This window comes from Folsomia candida, unplaced genomic scaffold, assembly GCF_002217175.1.
Source record: "Folsomia candida strain VU population unplaced genomic scaffold, ASM221717v1 Fcan01_Sc042, whole genome shotgun sequence".
Lineage (NCBI taxonomy): Eukaryota > Metazoa > Arthropoda > Collembola > Entomobryomorpha > Isotomidae > Folsomia > Folsomia candida.
The window spans coordinates 685,306-700,508 of NW_019091234.1; the positions used below are offsets into that span (position 1 = coordinate 685,306).

Consider the following 15,203-nt stretch of genomic DNA (forward strand, 5'->3'; position numbering starts at 1 on the left):
CAATGATTACACAACACATCGTTGTATAATTAGTTTTAGGCCAAGCGAGAACCCCAAAAAACATTTACATAAATGTTTTTTTAGTGTGACACTTGCGATTACTATATGCGTATAATTCTGTCAACGTTAATTTATTTTATATGTTGCCACATTTAAAGAATAATTATCGTTGGAACGACTACTTATCAAAATGTGTACCATTGATATCTGTCTTAATTAATCCTTAATTCAGTGGAAATCTCAGAGGAGTGAGTCACGTTTTCATTATTTTTAACACGTAACATACATATCGCCCCTTAATTTATTCTGTCCTTTTAAGAATGCATCCCTAGCTCGACCACAATGCATCTTGCTAATTCAAATACAAACTATTGATCCTCAACAAGTAACGAATCGTTACTAACGATTATATCGATACACGTCTAGCTATCGAAACTTATATCATGAATTACATACCAAAAAAATGCTGTATTCATTGCAACCGTATGATGCTTGACTTTCTAGGTTGGAGTTTGAACTGTTTTTGTCTTGGTAAGTACATATGTAAACGTGTCCAAGTAGTAATTTGGTGTAAAATCAGGCAATAAAACCAAAATACGAGAAAAACACCTTCTCCCTTGAGACTAATCATCCTCCACAGAATTCCTTCTGACCCAAGGCAAGGTCTGAAAGGCCCAGACCCGGAGGAATTCAGGGCTAATGCGCATCCTTCCTTCCACAGGTGCATGCACCACCTGACACAAGTGCATTTGACGGATTTGAAGAAGGCGACTTATGAATCATTTTCCTTCTTGACCGGTGATTTCGAGAAAAGTAAAATCCATTTGATAGGCTGGATTTTATTGCCTCCATTATAAAATTATCCTTCCCCGACTGACTTACTTGGACTCGCACGCACGCACGTATGTACATGTTTCACTGCATTTACTTGTTCTGTTTGGACACAGGCGACAGTTTTACAGCGAGCTGACCAACACAACAACCGTACAATCCACTTCGTGTCCGTCGCCTCAGATCCAAGTTGTCAATAAGTCTGCGAGATTAGATAAGTCGTCTTTTACGACACCCACTCTAATTATGCGATAATTTTTACAACATCCCAAATGGACACTTTGCTCACTTGTATCGTATGAGATCCGGGTTGAAATGCATTTACAATAATAATCAATTTTTTCAACTTGGCAAAACCCTTAATGACAAAGCCCGACAGGAAAAGTCACATATTTAACGCCTCATAATAACAGAAACCAACCTTAATGCGCATGTACATGTGTAATTCTCTTCCATATTTATGTTATTCATTTCACTGAAATAAATAGTCAATACGCTCGCAGCCTTCAGAATGAAAATTGAATTGATGCTGAATACTAAGTACGACCAATTGTAATTTGGAAATTTACATCCCGACGAGAAATATAAACGTTAACCAAGTAACCGTTGAGCAAGCAAGTTTTGTTCGCAGTCGTCGGGGTTATATAATTAGGGCCAGACAATGTTCGCGTCTGACTGAGCCAAACAGATACATAAATCCTCAACCTCTCACCCGTCAACAACAATGCCATTATGAGCAGAGGACCCAGTTAAGACTGAATTCCACCCTTTCTCTGCCGAAATAAAAATACCAGTTTACTCGAGGATGCAGAGAATCTCTATATGCGATCAAGATCAATTCTCAACCATCAGACATTCCACATCACCTCAGGAGGAAGAAGAAGAAGAGCTGAATGATCTTGCGGCTGGACTCTTGAGAATTTTAATCCTCGGGCAGTCCAACGGAATACTTGGAGTAAGCGATACAGTAATTTAAATCTGGCTGCTCAGAGAAACATGTAACAGCATCCGAGGGATGTGTATAAACAGGTCAATAATAATAATAACACGTTGAGACGTTATGAAGACGATCGGGATGATCTACAATAATCCTTGTCCTCCAAAGAAGAAGGAACAGCAGCAGAAGAAGAAGGAGAAGGAGGAGAGCGGATAAATACATGGGCACGCCGACTTTTATACACGGGTGGAATTCAATTGGACCAACTTTTGGGAGTTGAGCTCAAATTAAATGAAATTTAAAGAATTAAAAAATGAATAACTTTTTCCACATGATGCTGACATGCCTCGCCCCTTTGGGATAATTTGGGAGGTTCGGGTACGAGCAATTTCGACTTTACTGGTTCTTTCGAGTGTGGGAACTCAACTAATGTACGTACGTACGTATGTATGTACGTACCTACTATGTAAAAACTACCCATGTAGAATACAAGTAGTTACTTTTGTGGTATACTGACTGACTCATCATCCGAGATATTTGAACTGGGCAGGTTGAGCACAAAACTCTGAACTATTTTTACAATTAAAGAACCATAATTGTTAACATTTTTAAGCAGACCGGAGGGGAGTCCAGGAGGCAAGAAGACATTGGTTTGGTTCGTATCTTTGGCTGAATAGTTTTTGCTGGAAATCTGGAGAAGGCCTCGGGGGAAAGATCCCCGTCGCCAGAGACGTCAGTTCATCAAACCTGGTGCACTTTTTGGAATAAAAACAAAACAATGGGCTTGATTGGAGCCTGGCAATCCAGCAATAATTACTATTCACGTTCACTATACCTTTTTAAAGAGCATACTTATTTTTTGCATGCATTTAATGTGTAGCATAACACAGTCTTTTATGCTTCGTGATGTCCCCAAAATGTAATTTGTACGCTGGGTGTAATTAGTACTGCTTAATTAGAAAACGTGTTAACAAGTGTATTCTTGATGCAAGTTATGAACTATGAGAAATTCCATTTCACAACTCGAGTAAAATTGACCTCAAGTCAGTCAAGTTAACATATTGGTACTGTGATAATTAACATTTGTAATGGAACAACTACAGTCCGCAGGTCAGTGTCATCGTCACTTTTCTTGAATCACAAGTACATGTTTTTTAATTAGAAAATATTCGGAAAAACTGTCTTCTGAAGCCTGGGGCACATGCACAAATACATGCATGCAAAAACTTCTTGGAACTCGATCCTCGTCCACCTACGGACTTAGGTAGCTGTACTTGAATGCTACTCCCTGAACGCTTCTCGGTACATGTTTCCTATCTGTCCAACGTGTTTCATTGTGCAACCAATTTTTGAGCCAAATCATTTTTAATTTACGGAGATTGCTAATCCGACGTAAGATTTTTTTAAGATGCAATTTAATTCCTGGAAGAGGACACTTGTTCTCTGTGGGTTAGACAGCTAAATGACCACGACTGATTTATGGGGAGACTTTCATATGAGTCAGTCTGCACAGGTGAGATTATTAAATGTACACAACGTTCTGGGATGCAACACGCCTGACGATGGCTGCTGTACATACATGAACTGCGTACCTAATCCTAAATCTGAATACACAGAGAGTGACTCATCTGCAGAATAAATAATCATAATCTTTTTTGACTATTCTCTAGGTACAAAAGTCTAAAATCTCAAGTTTAGCATTAATTTCGCTGGAATAAAAATTTTCACGGGCTATGAAAAACAAGAGCATGAGAAAACATGACAATTTAAAATGCTACTCCATTTTATTCGTATTTACAAAAGCAAATTAAATTGAGGGGTCGGAGAGAAATCCTTCTCAGAAATTACTAATGGGCTTCAACTTTTTTTTGAAATTGCACAACGCTTGGTAATTATTATACCGGGAGTCTGAAGCCAAACTTAATGAAGTTGAGTGAAACAGGTTCCCAAGGGTTAGAATTGTGATCAGTCATTATTATTTATCTGCGGCAGAAGAAATATGTACAAGAAGAAGTCGACGAAGATTGTGAGGTTGGAGAGTGACGGGGTTTGTACATGATTCCATCTCGCTACACATAATTAATCCGGATTTCGGAAACTGGAGATTACCCAACAACAACAACTCAATAATACCAAACAAGGTAATAAAGTAGTGGGAAAAGTGAGATAAATCAGCAGATTGACATTACCCGTAATTGTCACAAACACAATATTTCGCTAAACGAGTTCAATCCGTTTTTTGTCACATGCAATTATTTTAAATTACTTGGACTGACTGTCTGCTGAAAGGAGAAGTCTGTGGAACAACAACTTACCAAGAAATCGAACCAATGGCGAGGATATGATATGCCGTTTCACCAACAATGATTAATTGCAGGCATCCAAGTTCTCACGGTATTTAAGAATCAGACAAATTATTTCACACATTCACTCCTCCTCCTTCACCTGACACTGACTGATGAACGGAACGAGAACTCTGATCCACAAATCTGGAAAATTATTCCACTTCTTCGTTTCACTCGCAATGTGATCATGCACTCGGAAAGATGAGCATTATTTATCAAGAAGCAAACATGTGCTGTCCAAATGGGAGACAAATCCCTCAATTTTTTTGATAAAAGACAACTTGTAATTCTAAATAGTCAAAAAATGTTTGATTGTCGCCACTCACACATTGATTATTATATTAGAAAGCGTCTTATATTAAGTCTGGAATGGGAATGGTAGGAATGCTGCGTGGTACACATGAATCTCTTGGTTTAGACTCTTCACTTCTTATTATGCAGAATGCAAATACGCGTTAATGCATCCGCTGCTCCAAACTCCGGATGATGTGATGATGACGATAAACACCCGGTCGTCGATGGGTGAATGAAACTTGATCTGAGTGGCAGTAAGGGTTTGTAAGTCCCATGGAACATATAGTTTAAATTATTAATAATAATAATAATAATAATAATAGATTTATTTCAGCACACAAATTTTGTCAAATAATTTACAAAAATGATCAAACCCTATCTAGTAGGACATTAACCTTAATATTGTAAAAAATTCCGGTTATGCGTTTCTTAAAAGAGTTGCGAAAATTTTGTAAACCACGAATCACCCACTTTTGCTACAAACACGAGGAGACGGACGGACAGATTTCAGATGCGTCGAATCGTGATTTCAGCCTTCTTCGAAAGATTGAGATGAACTGTTTGGACTAGCCATGAAAACTTGGTGACTTTGCACAAGAACCAAGATATTCAAGTCTTAAACGTGGCGAGATAGTTGCAGCCGTGGTCCATCCACCACATGCATGCACTTAAACTTTATTACCACGAGAAGACAAGAATCATCACCAGCTCTGTGTGTGTATGCACACGGAGGAATTCACTGTTTCTTAACAGACAGGGTTCTTTTCAAACCAAGAAGATTTTCCATTCGGGACGAGTGAATTCAAACTTTTTATTTAGCTTTGGGCTACTCATGATGCATTCACCAGGCCCACCATCACCACTACCCCTCGTGTCCAGGCTACCTTTTGTCCTCCAAGAAAGCAATGTTTAAGCACCGTGGAGATTGCATGCATACGTACACAGTTTACGTCTCTTATTTAGGAGAAGAAGGGAGGATTAAGGGCAGGACCAGCAGTGGTAAGCTAATAACCAGCAGCGTCCCTGAAGGTATTACTTGGTGGCTTGGTTGGGTACCCTATACACACCATCAGAATGTACCATTTTGGTGCCTATCGTGCCTTCGTCAGGCATTGATGATGAAATACATTATGTCCAAACCGTATATCTTATCGTTGCTCAAGTATTTACAACCATATATCTTATCCTCGGACTGATGTAGCCAGGAGAATACAATTTGTGAGGGACTCCTGTCTCTCGAGTTGGGGTTGCCTTGGCCTTCTACCTTCTCAAGTATCATCTTTCCATCCAAATTCCTTCATTTTTCTCGCTCCTTTACTCATCGGCAGGCCGAGAAGGAAATATGTGCATACACTTCTGAGCTTGTTGTTGTCTCAGTTGGTACTCAGGATTTTATTACAGGACTCGCTAAATAAAAATAGAAACGTTGATCATTCACTTGAAAAAGTTTTTGTCCACGATGAGAATGAGCATTGTGCACCAGAGTAAACTGACACCTATAGAGAAACAAGGACTGGAAAGATGACAAATCATTATTCCATGAACTAAATATTGAGCAGAGTTAAGGCTTTATTAAAAACCACAGATTCACGCTTTGGTAATCAACAACTCTGTAGAAATCGAATTGAACCATTTGTAAAGAAATGCATGTGACAAAATGAGACAGCATCTTTGCGTGGAATATTTCGTTAATAATCACGCAACGAAATGTCTGTAAAAATAGAAAACGTGCTGCGACCCATGGATTTTTCCGGGTTTAAAGATTCGCTGTGCGTGTAACTACCTTTCGGTCATTAAGGAACAATGCGATTGGAAACCTTTAGCTGGTCGAGAAACATTAGAAACGTTGTGGAAGAGGCGGGTCACGGACGATCGTAAATAGTTCTCTAATAGAAAATGTTGGCCTTTTGAGAGGTGAAGGTATTGTCGGCAATTTCAGTCATCATCAATACCCACCACGAAAACTAAAACATGATGAAAGATTGCTGATTTGCTGACACCCAACAAACATGTAACGGAGAACGATTTGTGCATGGGGCTGGTGGACCACACACACACAACATTGTTTATTTATATGAATAAGAAATATATGTAACACGCCAAATGTAACAGTGTAAGCACTTAAGTCACAATATTGCAGTTCTTAAACGAATTATAGCTCAACTTATTCATCGGTCACACCAAACTGCTCCAGCAGCGAAGGAGAAATAGTCCACAAATGGAAGATAATCTGAGGGTCACAAAATAGTGCTCAATCTTTTAAATTAATGTTGCATTAGGTGCAAAATTCCTTTACCGGCGACACTGGTGTAAAAGACGACAGGATTGTCACGTGGTCCTGCGCCATCATACGTCCCCGCTGAAACGATCCCCACTTGCACCATTGATTTCGAATAATGCTCGACCATCAGTGGCCCTATTCGAATAAAATGTACCCGCTCCTTAATAAACTGCCATTTAATGCCAAATTTGTTTATGCACACACCTCCGGAATCTCCGTGTGAGGGGTCCATATAATTGGCAGGGATGTTGAGATGCGTGGCACAAATGGCATGTGGAGGAAGCTTTCCAACGCGCATTACATCATTGCAACTCTCGCTTTTAAGAATGGGAACTCTTAGTTCCTGCAAAGTCGAGGCGAGAGCGGATTTATCATCGGCATCGGTTATTCCCCATCCTGCAAGGTAAATCAGTTCAAATATAAAAAGCGATATTGCCAATTAATATCTATCATAATCACAGAAAAATCAAGCTTTTTTATTATTATGAATTATTTAATACCGATGACGATTGCATGCTTCCCAACCAATTTTGCGTTGTCCAACCCAAATTCGCCCTCAGTTGGGAGACAAACGGGGGATAGTTTACTCTCGATGGAAAATTCCACAGAAGTATTTAATTCGAGAAGGGCAATGTCACCTCTAAAATCCCTGCGGAATAAGTAAGCATACCTCTTGAATTAAATGGTTTGTGTTGATATTAATGACATTAAATTGGTACATGTTAATTTAAATATGTACGTACGTATAGCTAACAAAATCAGGATGCACGAAAACATTCTTGACTGAAACATCCACAGTGTCGCTATCATTGAACGTAAAGCCCTCGTGCCGACGAAGTCTCACGGCAACTTTGCTTGGATTCGCAATCGAAGCTTCTGATCCTCCAAGCTGAGCCAAACAGTGAGCCTATCGGTGAGCACGTGTTAATTTACATACTTGTAAACATGAACCTAATAATTTAAAGTGTGTACAGCAGTCAATATCATTTTTGTGTTGATAAGCGTTCCTCCACAGAGGCTTTTATCGCTCGGGTTATGAGGATTATTTTCATAAAGGACTTGACCTTGCCACGGGTACTCGTGGCGTCCCGCTTCGTCCCCTCCCACGATCCGGGAAAGAGGTCCGACTGATCGTCTGACCCCACACGCTAACAAACCAAGTGGTATATCTGAAAATGAATGTTATGCCGGTGGTATTTATTTTTTAATTGAGACAAGTGGCTCACTGCAATGGCTGCTAGTTTTAGTATGCTCATGAGGAAACCCGTCCCAGGGGTGCTTGGAGGATGACGGTTTTGGTTGTTGATCAAAATTGTAAGTTTCATACAACTCGATCGAACATTTGCACCATCCGGCTTTTGTAGTGCCAGCAATTTTGTTGATGAAGGAAAGAATTTCTAATTGTTCGAAAAAAATTGAATCAAATCGGATAGACATGTGTCATATTTATGATTATCACCTTCGTTGACCAGATTTGTAGAAAATTGGACAGGCGTCGACGTGATCGTCAGTTGCTGCCCTTTCTCACGGAAGTCATTGTCCGACGGTACTCCAACTTGAAGCATTTGGCCAGATTTCATGGAAATCATTAAAGGTGACCCAATGTAGTCCTGATAAAATTGAATAATTGCGCATAATTAATTTAGCACCTGTACAATTGTTAACTTTACAGATTCGTACAAAGTTATACATATCGGGAGACGATTTCCAAAACTGTGTGCACAGGTTCCTATTATTTTCTCTTCCGCAATACTTCATATCATAAATTCGGCTGTGCGACCGAATTTCGACATCGCGAAGGTGTTGTGTCTTATGCAAACCAAAAATCACGCTTTTCTGTCCCACCAACTGTTTCGACAATGCTTTTGACTCCGGAATGCAAACGGGCGACACGTCGTAGCCGCTGAAGTCGATCCTTTCCGACAGCTCGATGATACAAATGTCATAGTCAATCACCCTATTCAAACGCACATGTCATGCATTTGGTCCAGTGGTTGAGGGGGTCCTATAACGTTACGGGCAAATGGTTTTCCCCGAAAACTTCAAAATTTTAGACACAAAATTTTGATTTTTTTTACGGAAACCAATTTGCTCGTAACATTTGGGTCCCTCCGTAGTTAAATAGTTATGTATTATATGAAGTTATTGTTTTTATTGTAAAGTGCGATACCTTTGTGTCATATATGTCGGGATAGCTCGTGGATGACAATGTACCACTTTTGGAATTAGATTTAAGGTTGGCGTCGCCTGCGACGTGAGTTTGAGCCCCTGAAACTTTGTCGTGGTTAACAAATCGTCCTTCACGTTCAAAGCATTGTAGTGGACCAAACATTTAGCACTGGTCACTATCAACAAGTCGTTGACAATGGAACCCCAACACGAGTGGGAAACCGGACCGTGAGCTGAATCTATTTTCACGATCCAAGAGTAGTCGAAAGTGACATTTCTGGTGGCAACGTTTCTTTGTTTCCCACATTCTGAGCCACAATAAGCAAAACTTTAATACAAAATGGTAAATGTAATGAAAAATGACTTTCGTTTTTGCAAATCATAATAAATAAATACCACAATCGATAGTTTGTAGACGAGGTGGGGTGTTGAGATAAATATCGAGATCTTCATCATCAATTTCTGGGACATATGCTGAAATTTAAAGTCACGTGTTTCATTTGGTACATAGTTAAATAATTTCTGTAGTGATTTCGTTCCAATTAAGAAGTGTTAGTACATGGAGAGCAGGATAAAACCGACTTCAATTGAGACGAGTGGGCTAAATATATTACAAAAGCGTAAGTAGAAAGCTGCATCACGACGATAGGATTTCAATATCAGAAACGGTTTGCTGTTAAGAAAATAAGGATTCACTCATTTTCATGGTTTGTTTTTGCATTTTTAGCCCAATCAATGCAAGATGTGCTGATGTACCCGATGTGTCGATCCGTCTGTCCGAAATACGATGTCTTTTTAACTTATCATATCGACCTTTAACTTTGGAAAAACTCAAAACATGCAAAATTAAGAGCTACGTTTGATGATGAGCATGATCGGTCCGGCGCTTGACCTGGCCGGTGGTGGTCATTTAAATTGTGCTGATAAATAGCACCAACTTTTATAAATCGTCTAAGAAACATGAAATTTCGGATGAGGATGCAAGTTTTATCCAAGAATATATTCACCAGAGACAGACCCACGCTATAACAGAAAAGCTGCAATTTTTCATGCATGCATGAAAATTGATGCACGATAAGGATGCTAATTAAGTAATGCTTTGGTCTCTGGTTTCGAAATTGAGTGAAAAACAGTAGTAAGAGACGAGAAAAATTGTATGGCTCGGGCTTCATCAAGTCTGCATTACATGATGAAAATAAAATCATTCGACATATTGGCATTTAGCAATTGTAGTTATGACGCTTTCGCTTTCTGTCTACTTATCGATAAATTTGACCAAATAGTAGATCCTGTCCAGCCATATATACTGATTGCAGAAGCGTGAAGTGTGCGTGATCACTTTACGATATTTACTCATCGTGGTGTTAATACGTGGACAAGCTTTGAAATGGACCACTTGGGATTTCATACCATCGACCTTGGATCTGGGCGTAAACTCTTGTACAACAAAAGCTCTGATTGAAAACACAACATGTCGTAATCAGTATTTCTCAACATGCCAAATAAAAAAATCTCCTTCCTGGTTTTACAGCAACAAGAGTCGATCTCTCATTCCATGCTCACCACCCATGAATTTGGATCCTCGGACTCACCTCAACGGACCATTTATCTCCATTCACAAAGTTCAAAAGCACCAAGAGTTGGCCAGACTGCAAACTTTGGAGGTACGGCTGAAAAATGTCATGCACATTTGATGGAGAACATAGATAAGTGGATTTACCATTTTTGCACTGAACAGGAGCGACGAATCAAACTGCGGGATCTCATCAATGACGATCGTCAAAAGTGGCAGTGCGAGCTGTCAAAGATGGGACTGACACTTTACACGGACACTTTGCTTTGACTTATCACAAAAATAACTTTGCTCTGTTCGTCAGTTATTTATTTGAGATCAAACATACAAACTAGATAACTCAAGCCTCACAAAGTTTATGTCATTTTAATTTTAAAATTGATCAAACAAATCCTGCATGTCAACAATATTTTCCAGCATGAATAATCACATAATTATCCTTGATTTGTTTGCCGACTGCTCAGATTTTTTGTCCTTTCATGCTGAGCATTTACATATGTATGGATGCATTATAGTATCCTGCATATGTAACACGGGTGCAAAACAACAGTGTCACCTCTGCAATTTGTCTTATCATGACATTGAGTTTACAACGGTCTAACATCGATTCTAACCAATTAATTAATTACTCATGTTCACTGTTCAAATATGCAGATATATTTTTCATAGTTGTGCGTATTATGTTTGTACGTATGACTTATACAATTCACTACGTATTTCCTACCAAAAGGCACGAGAAGACAATGCTACCTTGAAATTGTGACATCAATTAAGCTCTACATTGCGAAAGAGGACTGATCAAAAAGGAGAAGCAGATTATACCAGGGTTCAGTCGTCCATTATTGTTTTGCACGCACAAAGATGGCGAATTCGCAGGTACCCTTCGTACTACGAGCGGTAATTTTGGTGGGGTTGTTGCACCCAGGAATGTCCCAGACTTGCGGGGGGCGACTCTGCTCACCCACCCAGTATTGCAACGAAGAGGGGACGTTATGCCTGAGCAAGAAGGATTTAGGGGACCCCTGCACTGGTGCTGGTCAGTGCCTCCCCAGCTACTCGGACTGCTTGGACCAGACATGTCAATGCCAGACTGATTGGACAGAAGGCCCCGGAAATCAATGCGTCTTAGATTGTTCGGACAGTACCTGCTCGAGGGGCACCTTCTGCAGCACTGATTGGAGTCATGGATGTATCCCCCAGATTAATCTTGGTCAGACTTGCAGCGATACTGAAGAGAGCCCTCTTCAATGTAGACCGGATAATGCGGTATGTGAAAATTCTCTTTGCAAATGCGGCTCCGACTTTCTCGAGAAGAACGGGGCCTGCATCCCCAAGTGCACCAGCTCATCAGCCTGTCGACCTGAGATTGAATTCTGTGACATTAACAGCGGCGAGTGCTTGCTGAAAAAACCATTGGGGGCGGGCTGCACTGCAGCACAAGAAGAATGTGCCACGCCCAACGCCACATGCACGGGTGATGTCTGCAGTTGCTTGGACGGCTTTTCAAATTATTTTAACACTGCTTGCGTCCCCAAATGTCCAGCCACTGAGTGTCGTGTGGACGAGTATTGTGACACTGGGAACGAGTACTGTGTCCGAAAGGCCAACCTACACGGACCCTGCAACAATGCTGGCGGTTTGGTAGGCCAATGTGCAGATGAAAACGCTCTTTGCCATGCCGTCGAGAGCACTTGCGAATGTTCCCCCGGCTTCATTGACAACAACAACCAATGCGTTCCGACGTGTACGGACAACAACGGCTGTAGCGAAACGAATCACTTCTGCAATGCTGAGGATCCTGAGGAAGGATTTTGCGAGATGAAGCGTCCTTTGGGGGGAACGTGTACCAAGGAAGGTGAAAGCCACGAGTGCATGGAAGCCAGTGGTGAGCTAAACGTTATTTGCAAAAATGGGCGTTGTTCTTGCAATAGTGAGCACTATCAAAGTGGAGGCAACTGCATTCTAAAATGCTCCGCAAATTCCAACTGCGACCCAACTCAAGAATTCTGCAACGTCGAACAGGGCAGGTGCACTCCAAAGATTGACCTAAATGGAATCTGTAACCCCACGCACCCAAGTTCCTGCCGAACTGAGAACGCAATTTGTAGCGAAGTCACCAATCGTTGCAGTTGCGTAGATTCGCACGTTGAAGGCTCGGGGATTTGTATTCTAAAATGCAGCGCATCCAATCCAAGATGCGAATCTGACCAATTTTGCACTACTGGAGGGGCTTGCCAAACGAAGCCTAGCCTCAATCAACCTTGCGAGTCGGGAGAAACAGCCCAACAATGCCAGGACCCCAACGCATCTTGTACCGAAGTATCTGAAAAGTTATCTTGTCTCTGCAAGGATAGCCATGCTGAAAACAATGCGGTGTGTGTCGCCAGATGCGAAAATAGTTTACCATGTGGAGACATGTATTGCGATTCGAATGGAGCCCCCAACATTTGCAAACCGAAGGTGACCCTCGGTCAAGCCTGTCAATATGCAGATCAGTGTGGGACTGAACATGCCACGTGTGACTTGGAGGGCTCAAAGACATGCCAATGCTCCTCGCAGTACTACAACTACAACAACGGGCTGTGCCTCCCAAAGTGCACGAGGGACCAGGGCTGCCTCTCGAGCGACTACTGCACTGAGGAAGGGCGGTGCGAAAAGAAGAAACCGCTCGGTGCTGGGTGCACGGATTCCATTCAGTGCAAAACCCCAAGCGCCATTTGCGACGCTACCTGCACATGTCCTAATACGCACTGGGAAGAAAGTAGCGTCTGCATTCAGAAATGCACCCAAAGTACAGTTTGCGACCCAGAGTCGCAATACTGTGCCTTGAATGCTAAATGCTACCTCAAAGTTGGGTTTAACCAAAGCTGCACCCCTGGCGATGATGTCAAAGAACAATGCGTCGGCAAACTGGTCTTTTGTTCCACCATTCCGGACAGCATCCGCCGGAAATGCATCTGTGCCGAAAATGCGGAGAAAGAAGCAGCAGCGCTTGACTGTTCTTGTACGACCGAGTATGTCGAGAGCCAGAACGCTCTGAGATGTCTGAGGGTATGGCTACTTTAGTATTTGCATGTTTTTTGTAACAACACTTTCTCCACCAATAATCACTGTTCTTGCACTGCTCAGTATGCAGATAAAAATGCCTGAGACACACTGCTTCAAGTTCAAACCCTATTTAAAATCCTATTTTTTATAATGATCAACCAAAATTATTGAATAATTCAATAATTAATTCTAGAAAGCCACCGAGTTAGATCAACCGTGCGAGGAGTCCGCACAATGCAAAGATTTTGGGAGCGGCGACTCGGGTGCTATTTGTTCCACAGGGCTTTGTTCCTGCCCAGCAAGGTTCATCCCAGACGGAACAAAGCGAAGATGTCTTTTGGTAATCTCAGAGTTTCGATCTTATTATGATCTGAATTCTCATAAAAATTTTTGTAAGAGAAAATTATCATGTTTAATATTCATATGGTTGTAATGTAATAAATAGGTTGCAGAAAATCTTGACGAGAGTTGCGAAATTGACGAGCAATGCGCTGAACTTGGTGGTACGGGCTCCGCTGCTTCGAAATGCGTCGCAAATAAGTGCTCCTGCCAAACAAGGTTTGTGCCAGACGGATCGAAACAAAGATGTCTCTCGGTAAGCTCAATGATCACATGCACTAGATATGATCTGAGTACTATTACAAATCGGCAGCGTATTTGCATACATGAAGAATTACGGTTGATATATTTAAATCTTGTTGTACTAGGTTGCCGAAAATCTTCAAGACGGTTGCGAAGTTGACGGACAATGCGCTGGACTTGGTGGCACCGGCCCCGCAACTTCAAAATGCGTCCAAAATAAGTGCTCCTGCCCCAACGGGTTCCTTGACGGTTCGGACAGGGTGACCTGTCGAAAGGCGGCGGAGAAGCTGGAAGACCCGTGCGTGGAAAACTTGCAGTGCGAAGTTCTTGGAGAGCAAACCGAGTGCAAGGAAGCAAAATGTCAATGCAAAGCAGGGTTCATGGCTGGCGAAGATGCAAAACAGTGCGTCGTGGACAATCGTAGCGGAGACGGTACGAGGTTGGGTCCAGTCAGTGCTTATTTTGCCATTTGCATTGCAATGGTTGCTAAATACCTTAATCTTTGAGTACATATGCCGTCAGCTATTTATTATCCATCCAGTAATTTTTAAGCTTTAAAGTTTAATAAAAAATATACCCTTATCTTGTATGCGCATTCATTCTGGTTTGAAATTCATGTAACGCAGCTTGTAAAAAATAGATATGCATAAAAATCTACGTAAATGTACCGGATGAAGGAAAGCTGCACAAATTAAAAATGCGTACATATTCTTCATTGCATCTTGAGAATTTCAGATTTGTGATGAGATTCTTCGCACCAGAAATTACTTTATCACTTTATCACCCTGTCACAGTGCTAGACTATTAATTGGTATTTTTACTCGGATTTCAGAATTGATGGAATACGTATAACAGATAATGTGTAGAATAAAAGAGATAATTGAATCGAAGCGACGCATGTCTGGGCAGATAGCGCGACTGATCTCTGGAGATGAGAATATTGGTCCTGAGTTTTATTCAGGAAAGGACAGAGTGAAATGGAAACGACTGTGACAAATATGTGAGTCCACCCGGGTGAGAATAATGGAAGGGGAGAAATCTCACATAATAAGTCACTCTGACCCAATCTGCCAATTGTCTATTCGCCATCAGTACCCGACGCCATAAGAATTCTCGATCCTATCAATTGTCCTCGTTCACATC

At 41.2% G+C, this 15,203-nt stretch overlaps 2 protein-coding genes across 2 annotated transcripts in view; one reads left to right on the forward strand and one right to left on the reverse strand.

The window, feature by feature from the left end:
* Nucleotides 1-5,017, reverse strand: part of LOC110861446 (ankyrin repeat and BTB/POZ domain-containing protein 2) — a 29,970-nt gene extending 24,953 nt beyond the window's left edge. The window contains exon 1 of the mRNA XM_022110554.2: nt 4,084-5,017. The gene's annotated coding sequence lies outside the window, so the exon portion shown is untranslated. The remainder of the gene's footprint in view (nt 1-4,083) is intronic.
* Nucleotides 5,018-11,140: 6,123 nt separating this feature from the next.
* LOC110861481 (neurogenic locus Notch protein) lies at nt 11,141-14,649 on the forward strand. The gene is made up of 4 exons (XM_022110597.2): nt 11,141-13,481; nt 13,672-13,818; nt 13,924-14,073; nt 14,186-14,649. Exons 1-4 carry the CDS (start codon nt 11,292-11,294, stop codon nt 14,564-14,566), a joined length of 2,868 nt encoding a protein of 955 aa, XP_021966289.1. The 5' UTR covers nt 11,141-11,291; the 3' UTR covers nt 14,567-14,649.
* The last annotated feature ends 554 nt before the right edge of the window (nt 14,650-15,203 follow it).

What these genes read in the sequence shown, in the direction of transcription:
- LOC110861481 (XM_022110597.2), top strand. Translation starts at nt 11,292, where the DNA reads ATGGCGAATTCGCAGGTACCCTTCGTACTACGAGCGGTAATTTTGGTG. An exon ending in ACGCTCTGAGATGTCTGAGG is followed by an intron (nt 13,482 to 13,671) that starts GTATGGCTACTT and finishes AATTAATTCTAG; the next exon opens with AAAGCCACCGAGTTAGATCA. An exon ending in CGAAACAAAGATGTCTCTCG is followed by an intron (nt 14,074 to 14,185) that starts GTAAGCTCAATG and finishes TTGTTGTACTAG; the next exon opens with GTTGCCGAAAATCTTCAAGA.